This window comes from Sphaeramia orbicularis, chromosome 16 (assembly GCF_902148855.1).
Source record: "Sphaeramia orbicularis chromosome 16, fSphaOr1.1, whole genome shotgun sequence".
NCBI lineage: Eukaryota > Metazoa > Chordata > Actinopteri > Kurtiformes > Apogonidae > Sphaeramia > Sphaeramia orbicularis.
In genome coordinates this window covers 2,239,641-2,265,047 of record NC_043972.1, presented here as the reverse complement: position 1 = coordinate 2,265,047, position 25,407 = coordinate 2,239,641, and the positions used below count along the sequence as shown (strand labels likewise).

General features: G+C 35.8%; 1 protein-coding gene across 4 annotated transcripts in view; it reads right to left on the bottom strand.

Moving 5' to 3' along the window:
• adgrb1a (adhesion G protein-coupled receptor B1a) overlaps positions 1-25,407 on the bottom strand; it is a 298,620-nt gene that overhangs the window by 110,874 nt on the left and 162,339 nt on the right. For all 4 annotated transcript variants that reach the window (XM_030157687.1, XM_030157689.1, XM_030157686.1 and 1 more), the window contains 2 exons: positions 25,045-25,188; positions 8,170-8,245 (listed from right to left, as the gene is read on the bottom strand). In XM_030157687.1, coding sequence (XP_030013547.1) covers positions 8,170-8,245; positions 25,045-25,188 — 220 coding nt within the window. The remainder of the gene's footprint in view (positions 1-8,169; positions 8,246-25,044; positions 25,189-25,407) is intronic.

The following is a 25,407-nucleotide window of genomic DNA, read 5'->3' as shown; positions in this document are numbered from 1 at the left end:
TTACGAAATTTCTCAACGTAATATATTGTCGCATGAATGGAAGTTAGCTCAATGTCATTTGTCAGTACCAGAAATACTTTTGATTTAACAAGATATCGAGCTTTTCATTGTACAACAACAGTTTTAGATGAACATTAAAGCCATAGTTCTTCCTCTGGCTCTGACTCCTGGTGCAGCTGTACAAAAATATAAAAACATTAAATCAATTAAATTAAATTAAATCACATTAAATCCAAATTAACACTAACACCACAACCCACTGAACCCCTGCACAGAAAAAGAACACATTTTCAACAACATGCCCAATACCCACAATGCAATGCGAAGATAAAAAGGTGTGGTCATGACTGAAACTGAGTGATTTAAATCCATTCAACTGAAACTTTTTTGTACTTTCAACTATGTCTACAAATTAGTAGAATATACTGAACATTTTATAGTAACATCATAAAACTTAAATCATTTAAGTGCATTGTAATTAAAGCATTTTAGTAAATACAAATTCCGGGCTTACAGTGTACATGATCAGTGAATTAAATATAGAAAAATGCATGATTTAGACTGAAAAACCTTAAAAAAAAATTGGATAACAAATAAGTAAATGGTGACAAATCACTTAAGAAAGGTTGAATATAGAGAAAATGTATTTGGGAACTGTTACAAAAGTAGCACTGGGCCTTTATGGGTTAATCTCAAAAAAAAAATCAATAAGTATTTTTTTAGTCTGGGTTTATTTTTGAAGTAAGACAGGTCACACAATTCACAGATTCATCAAGGACTAGCTCATAATCCTGCGTCAAACCATAAAGAAGACTCATTAACTGAGTCATTAACAACACATCATACACAACTGATTCCTCTGAACCTCATTTCTATATAAAATGAATAAAAAGTCTGATGACACCAAACACATGTACTACTAGTCAATTCAAAGTTACTAAATAGCGACACCAGTTAAACAGTTGCAGAGTATTGATCACAGATATTTGAAAACATTTGGGGCTTACTGATGCTGCAACCCCTAGAGCTGAAAATCTTTTAATAAAAGGTAAAAAGAAGTCGAGTGACATTCAAAGAAAATCATGTCATGGAATATAAAAGGACAGGCTGACATTGCTGATAGTGGCCTTAGTTTGGTAAAGGTCACATCAGCATTATAAAATGTTAAAGCATTTCATTAGAGGCACTTTTAAATCTGAAACCCAGCCCAGAAGTGACTGAGCAGGATCACTACCTCAAGAGTAAAACAAAAAAGCAAATGAAATCAAGATTTTTTCTTTTCTCTGCAATGGCTACATCAGGGCTGCCAAACTCATTTTAGTTCAGTTCCACATTAAGCCAAATTTGATCTGCAGTGGGCCGGACCAGTGAAATAATAACAGAATAATATAGAAATAATGTCCTCTCCAAACTTTCTTCTATGTTTTAGAGCAAAAGAAGTAAAATTATGTGATGAAAATGTTTCCATCTACCAACTATCCTTTAAATCAATGTGAATAGCATGAACAAACTGGAAAAGTGCAATTTTAACAATATTCTGTCTCAGTTTGTCATTTAAACATGTAAATTACAACTTGCAGATCACAGCGGATCGACAAATACATAAAACATTTAATAACAGGCAGAATATTTTTTAACCCTTTCATGCACGAATTATGAGAACCTTAATCAAGATTTTTTCCCTGAGTGTTTTCATTTCTCTTTAAACATGAAAAAAACAATGTATTTGAAAGAATTCTTATAAAAATAAATAAATAAATAAACAGATAAAATAAATAGTAAAAAAAAACAAAAACATTAAAAATAAGAAAATTAAAAAATATAATAATAATAATAATAATAATAATAATAATAATAATAATGATCAGCTGGACACCATGCGTTTAATTTTTGAAGCAACGAAACATGTATTTACTTATAAATTGTGTGAAAACTATGGGGGGGGGGGGCTTGTGATTCTGGGGGTTCGTGCTCAGGGGAGATCTACACAAGGTTACCAATTCATGTCAGAAAAGATACGTAGTGTCTTAAAACTTTGATAAAGATATGTGTAAAAAAAAATATTTAAAAAAATCCATGAATACACAAGAGAACAGCTGTAGAATAGCTGTCCACTGTAGTGACCAGTATGCATGAAAGGGTTAAATTACACTTCAGACATTTTAAAATGTTCATATTTGTTCAGGTTATTTGTGTTTCTGTGAAATGGTAGTTTGTTTTAGTGTAAATACATTAAAATGACATGAACATATTTACATTCAGAATGACAAAAAATTGGAGCTGTGATTATTTATAGGTTATTCTGATAGCATTTGACTGACCTGACCCACTTGACATTAAACTGGTCTGTATGTGGAACCTGAACTAAAAGGATTCATATTTTCAGTGTAATTTTTGCATTTCATAAATTCATCCCAGGGGCCAGACTGGACCCTTTGGTGGGCCGGATTTGGCCCCCGGGCCGCATGTTTGACACCTGTGAGCTACATTGTTGTTGTTTTACTCCCCCTTTACACGGTAAGCTTGGACTTTGTATTTAGTAAAATACTTTAATTACAATGTACTTAAATGATTTCAGTTTGATTCCATTACTATAAAATGTTCAGTATATTCTACTCATTTGTAGACATAGTGGAAAATACAAAAAAGTTTACGTTGAATGGATTTAAATCCCTCAGTTTTAGTCCTGACCACACCTTTGTATCTGTGCAGTGCATTGTGGGTATTGTTCCTGTTGTTGTAAATGTGTTGTTTTTCTGTGCAGGGGTTCAGTGGGTTGTGCTGTTAGTGTTCATTTGGACTGAATGTGTGTATGTCAGTGTTTATTGGCCTTTTTGGGTTTGTGTATTTTTGTACAGCTGCACCAGGAGTCAGAGCCAGAAGAACTATGGCTTTACTGTTCACATAGGATTGTTCTTCAGCAACATAAATCTTTATGCCTTGTCAAATTAAAAGCACTTCCTGTACTGGCAACACTAATGTTTTTTAATGACTAAACAGGCTACATGTGATGATTGACATTACATTTTAAAGGTGTTTAATTGGCGCGGCAGTAAATATTATCTTAGCGTAAAAAAGAATCATTAGTTTAAATGTGTGGGTTAAATCCATGACATGAGAGGTGACATTAGACAAATGATGGAACTGGAGCAAAAACACCCCAGTACATTATGTGGACTAGTCTGTAGAATAAAAATGAAGAAGAAAATAAAAGATTTTCTGATGAAATAACATTTTATTCTCCTCAAATCAAGAACAATAAATGTGTGGAGACATACGGAAAAATTGCACAAAACACAACAGTGATTAATCACTGCAGTTACTGAAATACCTGAACTATAGTGCAATTCTCAGAACAAGAACAGTATGTGTGTAAACATACAGGAAAAATGCACAAAACACAAAAGCGATTTGTCATTGCAATTACTTAAATATCTTAACAACTGCAGTGCATTTTCCCTCAGAATAAGAACAATAAATGTGTGTAAACATGCAGAAAAAGATGCACAAAACACAACAGTGATTAATCACTGTTACTATTATAAAAAAGAACGGCTCTTTACAAAGACTCGGTTCCCATCGTTCATTTCAAAGAGCCGTTCAAAAGATTCGAGTCATTCGTGAACGTCACATCACTATGAATAATTATACAAAACAATTTATATTGTAAAAGATTTTAACTTAAATCAACTTGGAATTGAGTCCAATGAACTGATGATATTAAGTCTGATGATTAAACAAAGCAACTGACACTGCAACAAATTTTCAGTTAAATTAACTTGGCAATTCGTGTGTTGTACTTAAAATAGTAATTCCATTCAAATCAAGCATTTCAGTTTAATACACTCAAGTTTTCATTACTCATCACTGGAATTTTTTAAGGCAACGGGTTACCTCAGATTTTTTACGTAAACTCAACTTATCCGGTCTTACAGTGTGCTGAGATGTTTTTGGGGCATTTTATCCCACATTCAACCCACCTGCTTAGTATGCATTGCAATTTCTCCTTTTCATAGGTACTATCAATCATGTGAAATGAGACAATCAGGAAAAAAAGTGAATTGCCACTGGAAGACCTGACACGTCGGACAAACATGTTCACCAGCCCATGCTCCGATCAGCGGTCGCTCCCATCGTCACTGTATCCTCTGTGCACAATCGCCCTCTCACCACTCCAAAGCACAATCAGTCAACTTAAACTTCTGTGTCATCTAGTCTCTTGGCTCAAACTTGTCTTATTTACCTTGAGGAGGAATCCAATGCAGAAAAGGCGACGAGACGGGGATGAAAAGGAAAAGACAAGCAAAGACTACTAAAGGAATCATGCATCCAAAGATCCATAACAAACACGTGGGAGGACTGGAGAGAATGGGCTTTATTTTCCTGTTTCCACATTGTGACAGTTCATTATGAGCTTTGACCACATTATCATTATGTACTTCTGTAACTCTATTATCAAGGCATAAATGCGGGGCCTTACTTTACTGTACGCAGACACTAATTACACAGAGCTGTACATAAAACCGCTGTGCTTAAATGCATGTTAATCATCATGCAAGCAGCAACGGCATGTTCTGCCAAGACATCATTTTACTCACAGAGATAAAAAAAAAAGACATATATTTGGCCACCTACTGCGAATGTGCCGATGTTTCTGCATTAAATCCTTGTTTGCATTTAACTGGAAAAGCACCCAGCAGGGCACATGTAAAGTACATTGACTCTACTGTAGTGATTCATTACGCTTCACAGAGTGGGAGGAAGAAGCTGAAATATGTTGTTTCAGCATCGGCACAGCTGCTTTGTGTTATATCATTAGCATGCTACTGTACAGCTGGCAGGGACACGTATGAGACAGTTGGTGCGATGGACATGACCCTGCAAACACTGAGGCGTCAAGTATCAAAGTACTAATGTGTCATTATTTTACTGAAGTAGAAATTTTAGTTATCGTTATTTTAGTTATAGTTTAGTTTTAGTGGCTGCCAATTCACATCTACGACCCCTCCGACCATTCATACACATTCGTACACCAGTGTGAGCAGCAGCACTGGAGGCAAGGACACAACAGCACATGACTATGCGGGATTCAAACCGCCAACCCTTCGGTTATTGGACTACCCGCTCTACTAGTATCACTATCCTGGTTATATGACTTTGATTAGATTCAAGATTGGACATTTGCAAGAAACGCAGAGAAGTCTACGATAAGCGCTTGTCATGTTTTTTATTTATATATTTATCTGTCTGAGCTAACATTCCTTTGATTGTTTTTCAACCCTTCAATCAATATGATTCTGGCTACGGGTGGTTGATTTCACCATCTATCACCAAAACTCAGAAATCCTCCAGAAATGAGATGCTTCATCGCTGCTATTGTTTGTTTTATGAAATCCTCCTACACTCATATTCAGTCACAAATTGGGATAAAATGCATGTGTGCAAAAGTATCCCAGTTTCTTTTGAAGTTTCAGTGTATCCTCGGTTCTGATCAGGGGATATTTACATGCATAAAAACTCTAAATCCCCAGATGCTCAAGGCGCTGTCAATGTATAGTAGGAGTTTTAGCTTCACTGATTCTAAGACGCTACTGTTTCAATTTAAGTGGGTTATAAAAAAAACAGCAGTGAATTACAGATTTAACAAATAACTTGCATATTTGCTGTGTGAATTAAACAGTCAGTCCATTTCTGTTGTGTTATTTGATGTTAACTACTTTGAAAATGTTCAAAATAGCAAATCTGTAGATGTGACGGAGGCCTTTCCTTTTTCTCCCGTTTTCCCTTAAATCCTGTTGAGTCAATGTTTATTTTATCTGAAGGTCAAAGGACAGAGGGAGTCATATACTCGCCTCTAGCATGTTCATGATGTGTAATTTTGGGCTACATAAACACATAGATTTGACTCAACTACATGAGTCCAAGTCTGAAAAACAGGTCAAGTGCAAAAAAAACATGAGGATGCAATGGTGAACATGAGCTAAACAGGGTAAAGTTCAGCAAACACACACGACAAATAAGTGATGTTCAGCTATTATAAGCAGGTTTAGTGAGGTCTACTGGGATGAAACTGGAAATTGTAGATGAGAAGTGAGAGGTAGGATATACTGGTGAAAGACGTAGTATGGAGCATGAGTGACAATAACTTTTTTCATATTATTTTCCTTGTGTATCTAAAAAACACTGAAGAAATCTGAAAAATTCCCCAAATTTCTCTTTTTAACCAGTTCACCCATAAAGACCCAAACAGTCACTGGAAACCAAAAGCATCTACTGATCTGAGATGATTAATACCTGTTGACCAACTAATCCTATCAATGAATGTAAATAATTGGTGTAAAATACAGTTTGTCATCTTTTCATGGTCATCAGATATGACCCATTTGGACGTTCGGAGGCTTCGTAGTTACCATGGAAACACCATCATCTTATACAACATTGATTCACCAGTAAAACCAATGGAGTTGGATCAATGACAGTGGATGGAGATACTTGGTTTGTGTTCAGTTATTAATATATTTATTGAAAATGCCACTTTTTGTTCAGTTTTCTCTATTTCTGTTTTAATAACCTTTGACTCTGACCGTTAATGAACATCAACATGATCAATGAATTAAATACAGAAAAATACAGGATTTACACTGAAAATACACAAAATACAGAAGGTAATATAATAATAAATGGTAATAAGTCTCTGAAGAAAGGTTAAATAGAGAGAAAAATTTATTTTGGGAAGTGCCACAAAAGTGGACACTTAGCTTATGTTCAGTTGATGATACATCTGACTGAAAAAGTCACTTTTTCTGTTTTTGATACAATAACCCTCAACTTTAATCTGAGCTTTAATGAACATCTACATGATCAGAACACTAAATATAGGAAAGCAGGTGATTTTCACTTAAAAATACAACATACAGAGCATAATATTAGAATAAATCAGTGGTTTTCAACCTTTTTTGGCCCCTGACCCCATTTTAACATCACAAATTTTTGGCGACTCCAGACATTCAAAACTGAGCCTTTTTTTTTTGTTTGTTTGTTTTTTTTTGTTTTTTGTTTTTTGCTAAAATTCATTTGTTTTTGATCCTGTAAGAGTTTGCTATACTATGTTGTAAATAAACGTTAATTTTAGAGGACATTTAGTCTATATAATGTCTATTATTATGGACAGAGGCAGTAAATCCAGGTGTAGATTACTGCACAAAGGCTCAGGATCTGTCCAGTCAGTCCAGCTGGGATTTACAAGGAGGACAATTAATACTGAACAAACAAGAACTGAAACTATGAATTATGAAAGAGCTGCAGCATCTGAAACTGACCACAGTGAACATTTGACAGATGAACAGAACCACAGTGCTGCAGTTTCAGCTTCAGTCTGTCATGTCTTTTAACCCTTTCATGCATACTGGTCACTACAGTGGACATCTATTCTACAGCTTTTCTCTTGTACATTCATGGATTTTGTTGTTCTTTTCGTTGTTTTATGTTTTGTTTTTTTTTACACATATCTTTATTAAAGTTTTAAGACACTACATATCTTTTCTGACATGAATTGGTAACATTATGTAGATCTCTCCTGAGCATAAACCCCCAGAATCACAAGCCCTCCCCATAGTTTTCACACAATTTATCAGCAAATACATGTTTCTGTGTCAAAAATTAAACGTGTGGTGTCCAGCTGAGTGGACATTTTTGCAACTTCATGAAAAATAGGTTCTTTTTTTTTTTTTTTTAATGTATTTTCAATTTTTTTTAAATTATTTTTATTTTATTTATTCTTTTTAAATGTATTTTTCAGAAGAAAATTTCCAATCGCATTGTTTTTTTCATGCCTACAGAGGAATAAAAACACTCAGGAAAAAATTTTGATTAAGGTTCTCATAATTCGTGCATGAAAGGGTTATGGATTGCGATTGTCTCTGTTAACTCGCCATATATTTTTTATTAGTAAGTTTTTTTTTGTTTTTTTTTTAATCAATTACTAGAAATTTCAGACGACCCCATTTGAATTCCAGGCGACCCCACGTGGGGTCCTGACCCCAAGGTTGAAAAACACTGGAATAAATGGTGAAAAATCACAAAAAAAAAAAAAATTAAAAATAGAGATAAAAATTCATTTGGGAACTGTCACATAAGTAGCCCTGGGTCTTTGTGGGTTAATATTCTTACCTCTGCAGAGTCAGAATGCTGCCCAGGTTTCTGTACAGAACGATGCCGGCTACAAACGTTGAGGAGTCATCAGAGTCTGTATTTGGGAAACACAAAAAGAGAGAGGGAGGTCAATGTCAAAGAAGAGACCAGTGTTCCTGATGGCTGTTCACAGAGGCTGAATGTTGGCACAGTAGGCTGCTGTAGAGGAGGAGAATGCAGGTCAGCCATGCTGCTTCCACTCCTCCTGCCCCCCAAGAGCTCTTACACTGGAGCTGGCCTACATGACTAGTCAGCTATAAACACTGCCTCAACATCGCACACATTCTCACACGCATGCATGTACGCACAAATGCACACTTCATTCAGACGCTGCCGACACTAACACGGACAGATAGGAAAGGTTGAAAGCAAATCCCACTTGTGGTTTCAACACATTATGGTCAAACAGACACATCAGGGATCAGGGCAACAGCACGATATCGACCCTATTTATCATTTCATGTGATATAATAATGATCATTTTCACAGCGGCATAGCATAATCCTGCCTTTACTCTCATATTTCACTACATTTAGTAAAGAAGCAAGCAAAACTATGGCCCAACATCTGTGAGGGCGTTAAGTGATCCCAAAAACAGCAGCTGCAGATGAATACTAACTACAGTCGTCTCTGGAACTCTGAAGGATTAACCACAGAGGTGAAGAGGTGCTTTCCTGACAACCACTTTCAATCCAATGTGTCAACCCTGATGTTGAAATGGAACAAACGCTCAGCTTTCACTTCTGATTAATATAGATTCTGTGGATTAACTGAGGAAAGATGGGGTAATACAAGAATGATCAGTTTTTCTGACAGACTCCACTCATCTGCTCCTCTTTTCAAAAAATTCAATCTTCTCTCAGTTTTTGATGTGAACGTTTCCCAGACCTGTGTCTTCATGTACAAATATGGTCACTTAGCTCATATTCTTCCTAAAGTTTTTCACTATTTCTTTATGTTGTCTTCTGTTATTCACAACTTTCCGACATGATTTTCAAGCAAATTTTATCTTCGGTACTGCCGAACTTCAGTCTGTCAGTATTCTCTGAAATATGGTGGACCAAATCTGTGGAATAATCTAAGACCTGAACTTCAACCAACATCTACTTTATCATTGTTTAAAAAGCATCTGAAAAGGACTTTAATTCATGAAAAAATGTAAGGCTGTGTATCACTCAATTTGTATTTGATGATTTGTAATGTGGATTTTTAATTGTGTTATTTGTAATTGTGTTTACTTTAGTTTATTATTTCAGTTATACTGTATTTTTTATTTTTTTGTGTATTGTTCATTTTGGGGGAGGTATTCATATAAGCCTTCTTTTTGGCTTCTAACTTCTCCTGCTCAGTTTTGTTACTTGTTTGAATGTTGTTGTTTTTTTTTTCTATTGCTGTTTTATTTTGTGCAAATAAATTTACAAATTAACAAATTAATATTTGTTTCACATCAACCCACAGAATCCTTCAGAACGTCAGTCCTAAGTAATGGGGGAAACCTTAGGAGTGTATGGAAAGTAAATACATGATTATAATTATATTATATTATATTATTATTATATCTATCTATCTATCTATCTATCTATCTATCTATCTATCTGTCTGTCTGTCTGTCTGTCTGTCTGTCTGTCTGTCTGTCTGTCTGTCTGTCTGTCTGTCTGTCTGTCTGTCTGTCTGTCTGTCTGTCTGTCTGTCTGTCTGTCTGTCTGTCTGTCTGTCTGTCTGTCTGTCTGTCTATCTATCTATCTATCTATCTATCTATCTATCTATCTATCTGTCTGTCTATCTATCTATCTATCTATCTATCTATCTATCTATCTATCTATCTATCTGCTACAAAGTCATTACAGTTAAAATCGAATTCCTTTACAGGATACATTTTGTACCAGGACACCCCAGTCAGTGAATACAATATGAACCTTTTCTTAGGAGTTTCTATGTATGTACTGCATGTGTTTAGTCTCATGAGGCATGTTCAGTGTTTTATATTGTTAAAATTACACTGATTTTTTTAGTTTGTTCATGTTATTCATATCTTTTGAAAGGATAGTTTGCAGATGTAAACCTTTTCATAATGTAAATGTACTTTTTTCACTGTAAAACACAGAGAAAAGTTTGGAGTTGACATTATTTCTATACTATTCTGTTATTATTTTACTGGTTCGGCCCACTGCAGATCAAATTTAACTGAATGCGGAACTGAACTAACTTGAGTTTGACAGCCCTGGTATAGAGGGGGTTTTTGTGTTTTTTTTTTTATTGTGTTTGTATTTTTCTGTTTGCTTTTTAATGTGGATCATGAGTCTGAAATGAAGCCTATCTATCTATCTATCTATCTATCTATCTATCTATCTATCTATCTATCTATCTATCTATCTATCTATCTATCTATCTATCTATCTATCTATCTATCTATCTATCTATCTATCTATCTATCTAGTTACAAAATCATTACAGTTAAAATCGACAATTCCTTTACAGGATACATTTTGTAACAGGACACCCCAGTTAGTGAAAACAATATGAACCTTTTCTTAGGAGTTTCTATGTATGTACTGCATGTGTTTAGTCTCATGAGGCATGTTCAGTGTTTTACGTATGTTTTTGCATATCATTTATTTCTATTTTGGTACATTTATTGTGATGTATCACTGTAGTATCTTGAAGCTGTGGTGTTTGATAGTGTTTTACCTTTCAACATTTTATAAATTACTTGATCTGTGAGGAAAAAAGACCTCTCCATCTATATTGTATTTCAAGGCCTGGTTTTGTCTAATTACCCCGCCCCCCGAATGAGGAGGCAAGGGGTATTGTTTTTGGTTCGGTTCATTTATTTGATTGTTAACACTATAACAGCAGAACTGTTGGTTGAATTCATACCATATTGAGTTTATAGATTGCCTGTGACCCAGAATAAATCTCATTACATTTTGGGAACAGTAGATCAAAGTTCAATTTTTTTATACATTTTTAAAATCTCTTTTTTTCCCCATTTACTTCTAATAGGTGAAATTTCAAATGTCTGTCCCAGCCAAGCTACTGAGTGAATTCACACCAATTTTGGTTTATAGATTACCAGTGACCCAGAATAGATGTCATTGCATTTTAGGAAACGTAGGTCAAAGTTTACATTTTTATGAATTTTTTAAATCTTTTTTTTTCTATTTACTTATAATGGGCAAAATTTCACATGTCTGTAGCAGCAAAACTATTGGTTGAATTCATAACAAATTGGGTTTAAAGATTTCCAGTGACCCAGAATAGATGTAATTACATTTTGGGAAAAGTAGGTCAAAGTTCAAATTTTTTAATGAATTTTTCAAATAGTTTTTTCTTCTCACATTTCCTTAAAATGGGCAAAATTTCAGTAAAAATTGTCTATAAAAACATCCATTTTGTTTCAATTTACTTCAGCCTTGGCACATATGTAGAGGCAATTGATCTGCCGACATCAGCACACACACATAGACATGATGACATCAGCTGGATCGATGCCAAAATAAGTTAGAATATGTGCGAGGGGCGGGGTTTGTTGTGCCTGGCACCACTTGTTACAGGTGTTTTGAGGCAGGTCTGGAGTAAATATGTGACTGACAGCTGTAATAACTCCTTTCATGTTTTCTTTTCTGTTTGTTTTAGTCACATGATACACACAGGAGTTAATGCTTGATTGAATAACTATTGTTTTTGATGACTTTTGATGGTCTAATAATTTTTTCTATGACTGTACCTGTTGTAATTGTTGCCTTGTGTAGAACTACTTCTAAAGCCAAGCTTCTAAAATACTGCTCCGGAAAGAAATTCTGGGACAATGTATGGATTGACCACTTAGTATAATCTGATACTGCATACCAACTTCATGCTGAGACAGAAAGTGAAGTTCCCTGCTTCTGCAAAATGCCAATATTTTAATCTGCAATGAGCGCTGGCTGCCTCGAATGTGAATATGAATGTTGAGCCACATGTTGATGCTTTCAAAATAGTAATTATAGTATAATTATAAAAAGCATTAGTGTTTTATTTGTGCCACCCTGAATGAAACTCTGCCCAAGTCTGTCTTTACATTGACATTTTACCGTTTAATATTCTGTTCATGCATGCAACAGCCACAACTGTTAACAGACACTGGACACTGTCTGCCCCGAGATTTACTGCTCATAATAATATCTGCCATTGTGAGCAGAATACCAAAAATGGGTGGCCATCCCTCCGTGTAACACATGATTTTATTTGTTTATAAAATACTTACAGGTCTTTTACCTCCTTACATCCACTCATTACTTTCTTTTAATATCCCTACTATTAAAGATGCTCAAGTGATTTTATTTCCTTCCCTGCCTTGGCTGGTTTTATCTTGGTAAATCCATTTTTATTCACTTTGCACCTACTAGCTTCAACAACATATAGAAAGAGCATAAGATTAGAGCTGTTTTTTGTTTTGTTTTTTTAGGGCAACTTAAATATTTATCTTCACCATACTTTACTTCAGGCTTTTCCTATTTCAGCTGATTCTTAGCGGTTTAATTATCTTATTTTTGTAATTTGTTTCCTCCCCGCAGTATCTTTTTGTTTGAAAGAAAAGACATCTACATTAATCCATAAAGACCCAAACAGTCCCTGGTAACCAAAAGCATCTATTGATGTAAGTTGATTAATACCTGCTGATCCACTAATCCTATCAATTAATGTAAATAATTGGTGTAAAATGCAATTTGTCGTCTTTTCATGGTCATCAAATATGACCCATTTGGACGTTCAGAGGCTCCGTAGTTACCGTGGAAACACCATCATCTTCTACAACATTGATTCACCAGTAAAACCCATGGAGTTGGATAAGTGACAGTGGATGGAGATGCTTGTTTTATGTTCAGTTATTGATATATTTGTTGAAAATGCCACTTTTTGTTCAGTTTTCTCTATTTCTGACTTAATAACCTTTGAATTTACTCTGATTTTTAATGAACATCAACATGATCAGTGAATTAAATACAGGAAAATACATGATTTACACTGAAAATACACACAATACAGAAGGTAATATTATAATAAATGGTAATAAATCACTAAAGAAATGTTAAATAGAGAGAAAAATTAATTTGGGAACTGCCACAAAAGTAGCACTGGGTCTTTATGGGTTAAAAATGAATGCACAGATTTTGAAGAAAAGGGAAAAATAAATAAGATATGATATACAGAATCACTCAAGTCAAAAAGTTAAGTTTTTGGATCTTATTAAATTTTTCTATCACTTTTTTTTTTAAATGAATGAGTGAATGAATGAAAGAATGACTAATTTATTTGTATGATTTAGTCTGAAATAACAGAGAGCTCCCAAATTCAGGGCTGAGAATGGCAAAACCATAAACCGGAGAACAGACTGAGTACATGACCATCATTTATAAAAACAATGAACAGTACTACTTTAATCCCCTACAACTGCAAAACAAACCTGATTTGACTCAGTGAATAAAAGGGAAACATGCAGGTTTTTTGTGCCTGAGTCATTCTATTATTATTATTCCTTCAGTCAGAATGTCCTTGGATCCACAATACTGTGACAGTTATGGTCATCTGAGCAACAACACAACACTTGCACCACTGACCCGGTCGGGAATCAGGCCAGCTCATGTTGATTTGTGCATGTCATCACGCTGTCTTATCTCTCAGTGGGTGAACTTCCTCCACTGCGGTTCAGGACAACAAACTATTGCCAGAAAAAGAAATTTCAGGTATTTGTCAAAAACTTGACAAATTTGAAGTCCCAAACAGGCCCCAGGTGGGAGATGCTGCTTTCTGGCTGAGGTGTCAAACTCAAAAAATAGAAAAAAATACAAATAAAAAAATAAACCCCATCTCCATCTGCTGGGCCATCTGAAGACATCCTGCTCTTCTGCTCCAGCACACACCTCATGGCAGCTCAAGAGCATATAGCAGTGTGCCAGGCAGCAAACAGAGGCTGTAGCTCGCAGGCAACAGCTGACCTCCCGTGGGCATCAGGGGAGAACCGAGCAAGACATGAGGATGTGTGTGCACGAGGGGTGAAGTATTATATGTCCTGTTCATCCACTCTTTGGCTGGCCTATCCAATATGCTCAGCCAGATTGTCTATGCCCAATAAGAGTTAGCCTCAAGGGACTTCCACCATTGATTCTATAAGTTGTGTGTTTGTGTGCTATGCTGAAATAGCTCATCGCTGAGTGTCCATCCATATCCGTTTATAGGGTTATGTTTGTTTGACGTATGTGCTGGATATATGTTTGCACATGCATGTAGTCACGCATGAAGTGCTTTTCTCACACGGTTTGACATGATGCATGACCAGACTAAGCTGAATTTCATAACACAAGCATGAATTCTACAACAGAGACTGCGGTTTACTCTAAATCCCGCTGCTACATCTGCACTCTACCCATTCCACCTCCATACTGGGGCCTGGCCATGCATAACCAGTAAGTGGATAAAGGAAGCGGACTAGAAAACCCTTAATACTGACTGTGCACTTGTGCTCAACTAATAAACTCCACTGCCTCTTAACAGAACACATGCCAAGAACTCGGTAAACATCATGCAAATTTAACTCCAGTGTTGCTATTTTGTCAAGTGTTACTGCAGTCATGTGGATCCTACATGGTTCTAACACTGTCATTTAATGGAAGCTTTCAACAAGAGAAACTGAATGTGAAATTTATGATGAGGAACACTTTTCTCTCAATGCTAAATTTAACTAGCTATGTTAAAATATTCTGTGTCATTTGCTTGCAAGGATATTCACAAGGTTTCCGTCGATCCGCCCAACTGTGATGAATGCCAAGTGCATCCCACAGTTTATACTTTACCCCCTGTGGACCTGTGACCGCTGTGAATATGATCTCATGTGGAGACACTCTGTGGTGATAGGGGAAGAAAATGGTGCAAAGGTCACTTGAGGAGCTGGATGATTATGACCCATAGTTTCATCCTATTGTTTGGTGATGTCCAGAGGTTGATCCTAAATAATCAGACTGTGGCATTTAAGGGACAAATCTGATGAAGAGGATGCAGCGGTGAACGGGTGGACAATCCTGTGGGCTTCACCCATAGACTTTAGAGAAAGATGGATATGGTTTTCAGCCAAAATATCAGAAGTATATAAACCCTTTCATGCATGAATTATGACAACCTTATTCAAGATTTTTTTCCCTCAGTGCTTTTATTCCTCTTTAGGCATAATAAAAAAAAATTACAAAAACGTCCACTCAGCTGGACACCATGCATTTAATTTTTGAAGCAAAGAAACATGCATTTACTGTCTGAAACCATGAAATAATTTTTTTTGAATGCTGCTAATCTGATATTTTCTCACATTTTTAACATACTAGAATACTACTTATTACTCACTCAGATAATATGCAACAAAAAAAACAACTTTTTGTTTTAAAAAATTGTGTTAATTACAGTCTAATAACAATTAGCAATTTATTTACTCTCAAATATTTGACTGCAGATCAGGTTTATCAAGAACAGGAAAGTTACAGTAATGCTATGAATTACAGTGTATGGGATGATGCATGAGGGTCAAAACACAGTATTCCAAATCTTTCTGACGGGACATTTTAGAGACAATTTGACAGATTAGTGCTGCTAAATGACCCACAGTTTTATGTTTAAATTAATTTTACTTTAGTTGGACTTTGAGGGATTATCAGAAACAATGAGCTCTCTGATGGGATATTACTGTGTTTTAAACAATAAGCGTCCACTGTGTTGGTTGATATACAAGTAAAACAACAAAATCCATGAATATATAAGAGAATAGTTGTCCACTGTAGTGAACAATATGCATGAAAGGGTTAACTTCCACGTTGCTTCAGTGGCACATTTTAGACAGACTCTGCACATAGTAAGTAGATACAAGGACACAGTTTCCATCAGGACGGCTGCCTGATTCATGTCGTCCCTGTCAACTAAAAGTTTCTATCATTAAGTAATAAAAAATAACTGAACTGAGAGACGGCCTCATTTATTCAAAGATTTTTTAAAATATTGTTGACTTAGGTGGCCTTTGTCCCACAGCCAAATGAATCTTGTTCAGCTTAAGCTGGTGTTTATTTGCCTTTTTGTAGGCTACGTTTAAAAATACAATCTTCTGTATGCGTCTAATTACTGTGGCTAATCAGACAGGAACTTCTTTATATGGGTTTGCTACTGAAAATCACAACATATTACAAGCTTTATCTGTATATAAAAATGACAATTCAATTGAAAATCCCATTTTTTGAAAGCATATATATTTATGAGGTACGGTTTTACACATGGAAGCCATTTAACAACTTGTATTATGAAAGAAAACTGCCAAAATCCTAATGATATTGATAATTTGCAACATATTTGAAAATGTAAAGACAAAGACACTTTATTTTATGATTTAATATCCATAGTAAACAGAGGATGCATAATTTTCCTTGTAAGGATTTAAGGAGGACATTTTGTTTACAACTAGGCATTGGAAATTCTAAGCTACAAGCTCTGAAATGTTTACACAGAGCCAACATGGTGCAAAGACTGCTGCCTATTAACCCATAAACACCCAAACATCCACCACCAACCTAAACCATCCACTGATGTAAGATGTTTAATATCTGTTGATCCACTAATCCTATCAATACTGTAAATAATTGGTGTAAAATGCAGTTTGTCATCTTTTCCTGGTCATCAGATATGACCCATTTGGACGTTCAGAGGCTCCGTAGTGAAGGTGGAAACATCGTCATCTTCTACAACATTGATTCAGCAGTAAAACCCATGGAGTCTGATAAATAACAGTAAATGGAAATGCTTGGTTTAAGGTTCAAGGTTCAAGGTTACTTTATTTGTACCCGTAGGTAGATTTGTTTTGCAGTCTAGGTGATTGTCTTGTTGTAATATCAAAGCATACATTGAGCATGTGAGACAGGTACTGGATCGAGTTTACAGACAGAACAAAAAGACAGGACAAAAAGTGCTCAGTGTTCCACCATTCATCAGTATAACAGCGTGGATAAAAGAAAAGAATAAAATAAATAAATAAGATCAAATAAATAAAAACAAGATGCAATAGAACACAATAAAAACTCAGACAAGATAAAAACAGTCTGGGACAAAGACCAGGATAAGAACATAAAATTTAAAATATCTGAACTCACAATAATGATAGAGCAAAGAAATGGGATAAATAACTAAATAAGTTAGTAAAGTGCAATGTCACTATTTCTTATTGAGCTTAGTGACGGTGACAGGAGCAAAGCTGTTTTTATAAATGCTGTGTCCTGCACCTGGGACTAAAAACCTCCGTCCAGAGGAAAGGAGCTGAAATGTTCAGTTAATGATAGATTTGACTAAAAACGTCTTTTTTCTTCAGTTTTCTCCATTTTGGATAGAATAATCCTCAATTTTAATCTGAGCTTTCATGAATATCTACATGATCAGTGAATTAGATACAAGAAAATACCTGACTTATGCTGATACAATGCAAAATACAGAGGATAATATTATAATAAATAGTGATAAGTCACTTAAGAAAGGTTAGATATAGAGAAAATGTGATTTGGGAACTGACATAAAAGTCGCTCTGGGTCTTTATGGGTTAATCATTGTATTATAGTACACAACCACCTGTATATACAAACAGCTTTGATTTGTGTTTGCATGTTACAATAAGGAGCCCTATCAAATCTGACTTACATCAATCAAAACGTGTGCAACTACAACGTAATAATCTGATGTTCAGAGAAAAAAGAAAAAAAAAAACGTCATCTGTGCAAACGCTCTTTGCATAGATGTCATTTTGTACAAAAAGAACAGAAATATAATCTTATTCATACAACATGGAGCCAATCCATCAATGTAAATAAGGCATCAGAGACATGTTTAAATCGATGTACACAAGTCCAAGCTGGGTGTGTACAGAGGAGTGGATGCTGGTGTGACATTGCCGCCGTGGAGACACATCTCCCAGCTGGGGGAGAAATTGTCTCTAATTGCCCCTGATTGGCTCCTGTTGACTCCTGATTAAGAGTGACGGCCTCATTAGCATACAGGCAGTACATGGCTGTCTTTAATGGCCGAAAAACCACCCAGCTGACAAAGAACTGAAAACTGACTCTAGCCCAGCTGGTGCTCCTCTAATGGTACTTACACCGTTTAGGGCCTTCTTGTCAAAATGAGTATTGATATCCAGTGTTGTTGATGTAACTGTGGTGGAAAAATTTACTTTTTATATTTTATACTCTTTATATTTTATACTGTTAGTACATCTTCTTTTAATGCTGAGTCATTATTCATTATGTGTGATGTTTACCACTCTGTAACACCCCCAACCCAGGAACGGAGTTCTTGCCTTGAGTTAAAACCCAAACACCTAAATGTCTGAATGTGTAGATAGAGGATGGCGCCTGCACTCCAGATTGGATCCAAGCAAGGTTAGAGTGGAGAGGTCATCATGACCTCTTCACGGAGCAGAGAAGGAGTAGTAGGGAGTTGTACAATGTACATAAGGAATGACATCATAGTTTGAGGGGGTTGGATTTGGTTCTATATAATCTTTAGTTTTCTCTTGTTTAATCAGACTTCACTTACAGAGTTTCTCTGTGATTGACTTCTCAATAAATGCATTTATTTATTTTAACTCTAACTTTCTCTCCTCCTCTTTGTGTGTGGGTTATCAGTTGAACATTTCCATAACATAACTAAAAGTATACGTAGCCTAATTCAACTAAGGTCAAGGTCAAGGTTACTTTATTTATACCTGTAGGTAGATTTGTTTTGCAGTCTAGGTGATTACCTTGGCATTACAACAACACATACATTGAACATGCAAGACAGGGACTTAATCACACTTACAGAAAGGACAAAAAGTGTTCAGTGTTCCACCATTCATTGGTATAGCACCATGGATAAGTAAAGGAATAAAATAAATAAGCTCAAATAAATAAAAACAAGATGCAATAAAACACAATAAAAACCAGAAAAGATAAAAACAATCCGGGATCAAAACCAGGATAAGAACATAGAATTTAAAAAAAAAAAAAAAAAAAACTAACACAAATACTGAAAAACATTCTGAATTATCACTACACCAGGGCTGTCAAACTCATGTTAGTTCAGTTCCACATACAGTTCAATGTGACCTGCAGTGGGCCAGTGATGATTAAAATAATAACACAATAATACATAAATGATATCAGTTCCAAAATTTGTATGTCTAATTTCTATGTTTTAGAGTGAAAAAAGAAAATTACTGTATACTATCAACATTTTTACACCTACAAACTATCCTTTAAAAAAATGTGGAAAAACATGAATAACCATGACCAAGATGAAATGCATTAAGAAAAAAAGTGCAATTTTTAACAATTTATGCCATTATTTGGCCTCAGCTCCTCATTTTCACATGTTCATTACAACATACAGATCACAGTGGATCTACAAATATAGAAAACATTTAATAACAGACAGAATATTGGTACAATTACACTTAATTCTCTTAAGACATTTCAGATTGTTCATATTTGTTCAAGTTTTTCACATTTTTTGTAAAAGGCTACTCTGTAAATGTTAACGTTTGTGTGATTTTCCTTTTTTTTTTTTTTACACTAAAACAAAGAGAAAAAATTGTAGTTTTCATTATTTATAGTTTATTATGATAGTATTTTACTGGTCTGACCCACTTCAGATGAAATTGACCTAAAATTATTTTAACATCCTTGATTGTTAATATCTTCAGTGTAATTTTTGCATTTCACTAATTCATCCTGTGGGCCGGTTTTGGCCCCCGGGCCACATGTTTGACACCCCTGCTCTACACCATCACATATGCACCATTCCAAAGCCAGAAATACTCAGACCACCAAATGTGGATTACTCAGCTGTACAAAGTTGTGCCAACATTTTGCACAAAAAAAAGAAAAAAAAGAAGAAAATCAAGTGGCTGGTAAATAATTCAGGCCTTCAATTAACATCAAATAAAACGTTTTGACCTCTGCAGTTTGGAACTGTAAGCTTGGGGCTGAGTCCCACAGAGTGAGACCAGGACATATAAAGATGGACTAATTGGTAATATTCCTCTTTTCATAGGATTTGTGGAGAGTGAGAAGAATCCTCCATAATTTCAGCCTCAAGGACTTTTTAGAAGACACACACCCATTTCCCCAGATATTACACTGCGGAATCATTTAAACATTAACCATTTATAAGGCATTCATAGAAATACTCTGAATTTAAACATTTCAAACATAGTGTATTATTGGAGGACATAACAAGATTTTATTACTTTTGTGAAATTTGTCTATATTTTTATTGTCATGTAGAAAATCAAGGTGGGTGAAGTTACCATATTTGGTTCCTTGCCCACATGCGGCAAAAATAAATAAATACATACTGTACATACATTCAAGAAGTCAGGATTTCAGATACACATCATCAAACACAGAGGCTCTCAGTTCCTCATATAGAGGACAATACAAAAGAAAATGTGATTCATTTTCCACTTCCCCCAAATCACACAGTCCACAAAGTCTGTTTTCCTCTGGGGTTTGGGTCAATCTCCCAGTTTCTAAAGCCAAGGGAAGGATTCCTATTCGCAACTGAGCAATTAGGGACCTTTGGTTCCTGGTCAAATTTGCGCTGACATAAAATTCTGTTTTATTTGTGTTTTTTAGTTGAATGTATGTCCGCAGCTTCGGTTTAGTCAGGATCCCATTCGTCCATTTTTCTTCCAAAGCAGACATTAGGTTAGCTCTGATCTTATTAATACTACATGAAAGGTTGTTGTGAAATATATATTGAAGTTGTGCTTCTGCAAAGACAGCTCTGACCTCTGCCGCCCAAGGGGACCTTGTCCTACCCCAGCCAAATACTTTTATGGTTATTCGATTATCTGGCATATTAACCCTTTCATGCATGAATTATGAGAACATTAATCAAGACTTTTTTTCTTTATTCCTCCTTAAGCATTTAAAAAACAATGAGATTATTATTATTATTATTTTTTATGAAGCTATTTTTCATGGAGTTGCAAAAATGTGTGTTTAATTTTTAAAGCAACGAAACATGTATTTACTGATATACTGTGTGAAAACTATGAAATAAAAACATTTAATGGTGCTAATTTGATGTTTCCTCACATTTTAACATACACTACAAACAAAAAGTTATGGATATTTAAAATTTTTGGGGCTATGTTTTTCAATTGGGATTTTTTCACAATGCTTTTTACTTTTTTGTGTGTGAATTGAATCGAAACAGATTTTTTAAATGACCAGGCATAGTTTTATTTACAAATGGCAAAAATGAAAAAAAAAGACAGAAAAAAAAGAAAGAAATATCCTTAACTTTTTGTTTGTAGTGAACTCCAATATGCCAAAAAAAAAAAAAACTTTTGTTGTTAATTACAGTCTAATAATGATAACAAGGAATTGACTTACACTCAAACATGTTACATTTAGTTTATCAAGAACAGCCAAGTTACAGTAATGTTATCAGCTGCAGTGTATTGTGTATTGTGTTGGCTGATATGAAACTAAAATAACAAAATCCATGAATATACAAGAGAACAGCTGTAGAATAACTGTCCACTGTAGTGACCACTATGCATGAAAGGGTTAATAATTTGAGTCCATAATCGAACCATTTCACATTTTCTTTGAATTGCACCAGGAACCCAACCCATGTCACCCTGCGCTGCCAAAACTGGGACAAACTTATGAACCCCAAGAAAGCAGCGGATGGCTCTGTTTTCAACAGCGTCTAAAGCTGGACATGTGAAGTACAACAGCCCAGTATTAATGCTTTTCTTAAACCTGGTGTATACAGTTTTAGACTGTACCAGACAAAAAATGACAAAACATCGGAGTGTGTTTGGACGAAGGTTGTATGTCACACAGTGAGGGAGGTTCACAGATGACTGTTGACCCTAGTTTGACCAATTCAGTGTGACTACTTCTATGATCAACATCTACCGAATAACCAAGAGGAAGTCAGCGTGAAACGATGGCCTGATCAACACAATACATACATTTATGTCACTAAAACATGTTTCTAAAATCCGTTTTTCCAAAATTGTCGTTCCTTGTTGCCAGTTTTCCACAAGTCACAGCTGGGTGCATCCTTTTGTATGAAGGCTGTTCTTATTTTAGTACCTACCACTACAGAGTCTTTCCATATGTATGTGTGTGTTTTATTGTTGTCATTGTGTGAAGCACTTTTTGTTGGACTCTGTTTGCATGAAAAGGGCTATATGAATAAACTTGGATTGACTGATATATCATGAAGGTTGACCCACTGCTTAACCTTAACCTAAAAAGCTCTTCTGGGTATGGTACCGTCACACCCGTCCTCTTTTCTCCATAGATCAACTGGTCACTTTTCTTTACAGTCTTGTGATCGGTATTATTTGAATGTACCCAAAGTTAGAACTGAATTGAGGAAGCCAGCTTTTAGCTTTGCCGCCCCCTTTGCCTGGAACACACTTCAAGTACAGCTGAAAATGCCAGAACTCCTGTCATTTCAAGCTTTTTGCTCCGTCTTACAGACAAGACAGCGATAGTCACTCGGACAGTGCCTGTGTTTTTAAATTGCTGTGACCTCAGCTAAAGTTTTGCGCTTTATTAACTGTACTTAAAAAAAACTCTCACTTTTCTGTTATTACAATATTATTGTTTGTTTTAATTTATTGTTACTACCTGTCTGTAAAACCTGTTTTCTTTCTTGGCATGTGCTGCTGACCTCTTGGCCAGGTCACCTGTGTAAAAGAGATCTCGATCTCAATGGGATTTTATCTGGTAAAATAAAAGTAGAATAAAAAATTTAAAAAAACATTCTCTTCACTTCGGATATCTGCATATGAACACCATTCTGAATCTGTGTGACCATTAGCCTAGCATCATTGTTTACAATTAGAGTGGCTCAGGCAGACATTAGCCTGGCTTCATTGTTTATAACTATAGTGACTCAGGCAGACATTAGCCTGGCTTCATTGTTTATAACTATAGTGACTCAGGCAGACATTAGCCTGGCTTCATTGTTTATAACTATAGTGACTCAGGCAGACATTAGCCTGGCTTCATTGTTTATAACTATAGTGACTCAGGCAGACATTAGCCTGGCTTCATTGTTTATAACTATAGTGACTCAGGCAGACATTAGCCTGGCTTCATTGTTTATAACTATAGTGACTCAGGCAGACGTTAGCCTAGCTTCATTGTTTACGACTACAGAGGCTCAGCTAGAAGATGCACATTGATGTTTCTGTGCTTGTTCATTTCCCGGCTTCAGAGCCTGAGTTCAGTAAATGTTATCATTGCACAGTCTGCGACGTCCTACCTTTTTTTTTCTACATGCATGTCACAGAGTGTGGCTGCTGATAAACTTCTAAGACTGCTGAGATCTCACAGTCTATAGGAGCCTTTAGAGAAAGTGGATAAAATGCTCCTGTATATCACTAAAAAAAAAGAAAAAAAGAACAGATTCTTTTTGTTAATACACACCCAGCACCGGCTGTTTTTTAAGAGTACTTCTACTGAAGATTACGCATAACTGCTTCTCAGAGGCGGATGTCATAAATCCTGGGCTAATACAACCCAAACCATCTGCATGGAAAGGAAAGAAACATGTTTTTCACTGGGTTTACGGACCTTTGTTAATAGTTTTTACACCTCAAATGCATCACCAAATGTACTGTCCTTAGAGCATCTGGCCTGTGTAAACCTGCTGATGCTGAAAATCACTTACTATTTTTGTTTTCCTTGGTGGTTTTCTATTCACTCCTCTGTTACACATTGCATACTAAAATCTTGTATATTTTACCCATACTGAATAGGATTTTCCACCAAAATTATTTTGCTCTGAAACAATTGTGACTTTACGCAGCCACCATTGAGCCACTCGTACTCGAACACTGCACAAACTCTAATGAATGACCACAGAACAAAGAAAATAGTTGACTTAACGTTCATTTAACTTTCTTGCAACATTTGCTTTAAATTGCATGTCACAGGCATAAATTTAAAGAGGCCAAAAATGTCAAAAATAATCTTTATAAAACACATCAAGTGTATCATGAGGACTCACAGAATGTAAACTCATCATCACGTCTTATTTATTGTAGAATGACATGAAATGAACAAAGCTGTGACCCCCCCTCATTAAGTCTCATGCACCCTGCATTTATCCCTGCTGTAAGATCACAGTTGTATAATTCAAATTGTCTGGAAGCAACAAATAAGTATGGAAATGTCCCTGTTTGCAGTTCTGTGCCATCAAATTGTTAAGGCAGATGGGCTTTGTATTAACATTTTATGAAACTTATTCTGGCCTTATTGAAGACAATGTGCCTTTTTGTTGTACAGCTGCTGAGCAGCGGGTGATGGAAAATGATTTTGTTTTTATCCTGCATGTTTTATTTGCAACATTAAATACAACCATCTCTGCATGCGCCTGTCTGAGCAGGGCGCTTTGCTTTGCAGATTAATGGCAGTAAACAGTGTCTTATAACTCAGCTGCTGTTCCCTATTTCTACTTTTTGTCTTGAAGGCCCCCTCCTGACCAGACACATTCACACACCAAACAGACGCAAACACACACACGCACAAAAGCTTGTCTCAAACAGAAGGCTGACAGGGATGCTGCAATAAGTATACGGGAGGGGAAAAAACAAATGTCTTGCTAACAAAAGAATGAATTTATAGACGATCAGAAAATCACATGAATCATCAAAGAGGCAGGGTTTTGATGTCCAAAGAATAACTTGTTTCCTCCCAGAAGCGTCTGAGTACACTACTCTACTTCATATCTCTTTGGGATGGGGTTGTAGTGCGTGTACTGACTGAATGTTGGAGCTCTTACCTGGCTTTCCGGTCACCAGGATGTTCTTGGGGATGGTGACCCTGTCCTCTGAGTTGCGGGCCCAGTCCACCATGCCCCTCCAGCCTTTCATAGGGAAACTGACGTCCGCATGACCCACCACTGGACGCTTGTGGATGCTCAACACTGGAACAGAGGAAAGATAGTAATTGAATCTTTTAACTTTCTCTTAATCTTGTACTACTTTTAGGCTTTTCATATTTGTAGTTTCTGCAACTAGGGGTCTCTGAGAGAAAATACACAATAAAAGACAATGGCTCTGGTATAAAATCAATCAGTACTCTGTTTATATTACACCATTTAATGCTGCATAAATGTATAGCAACAACTGTTATCTCTTATACC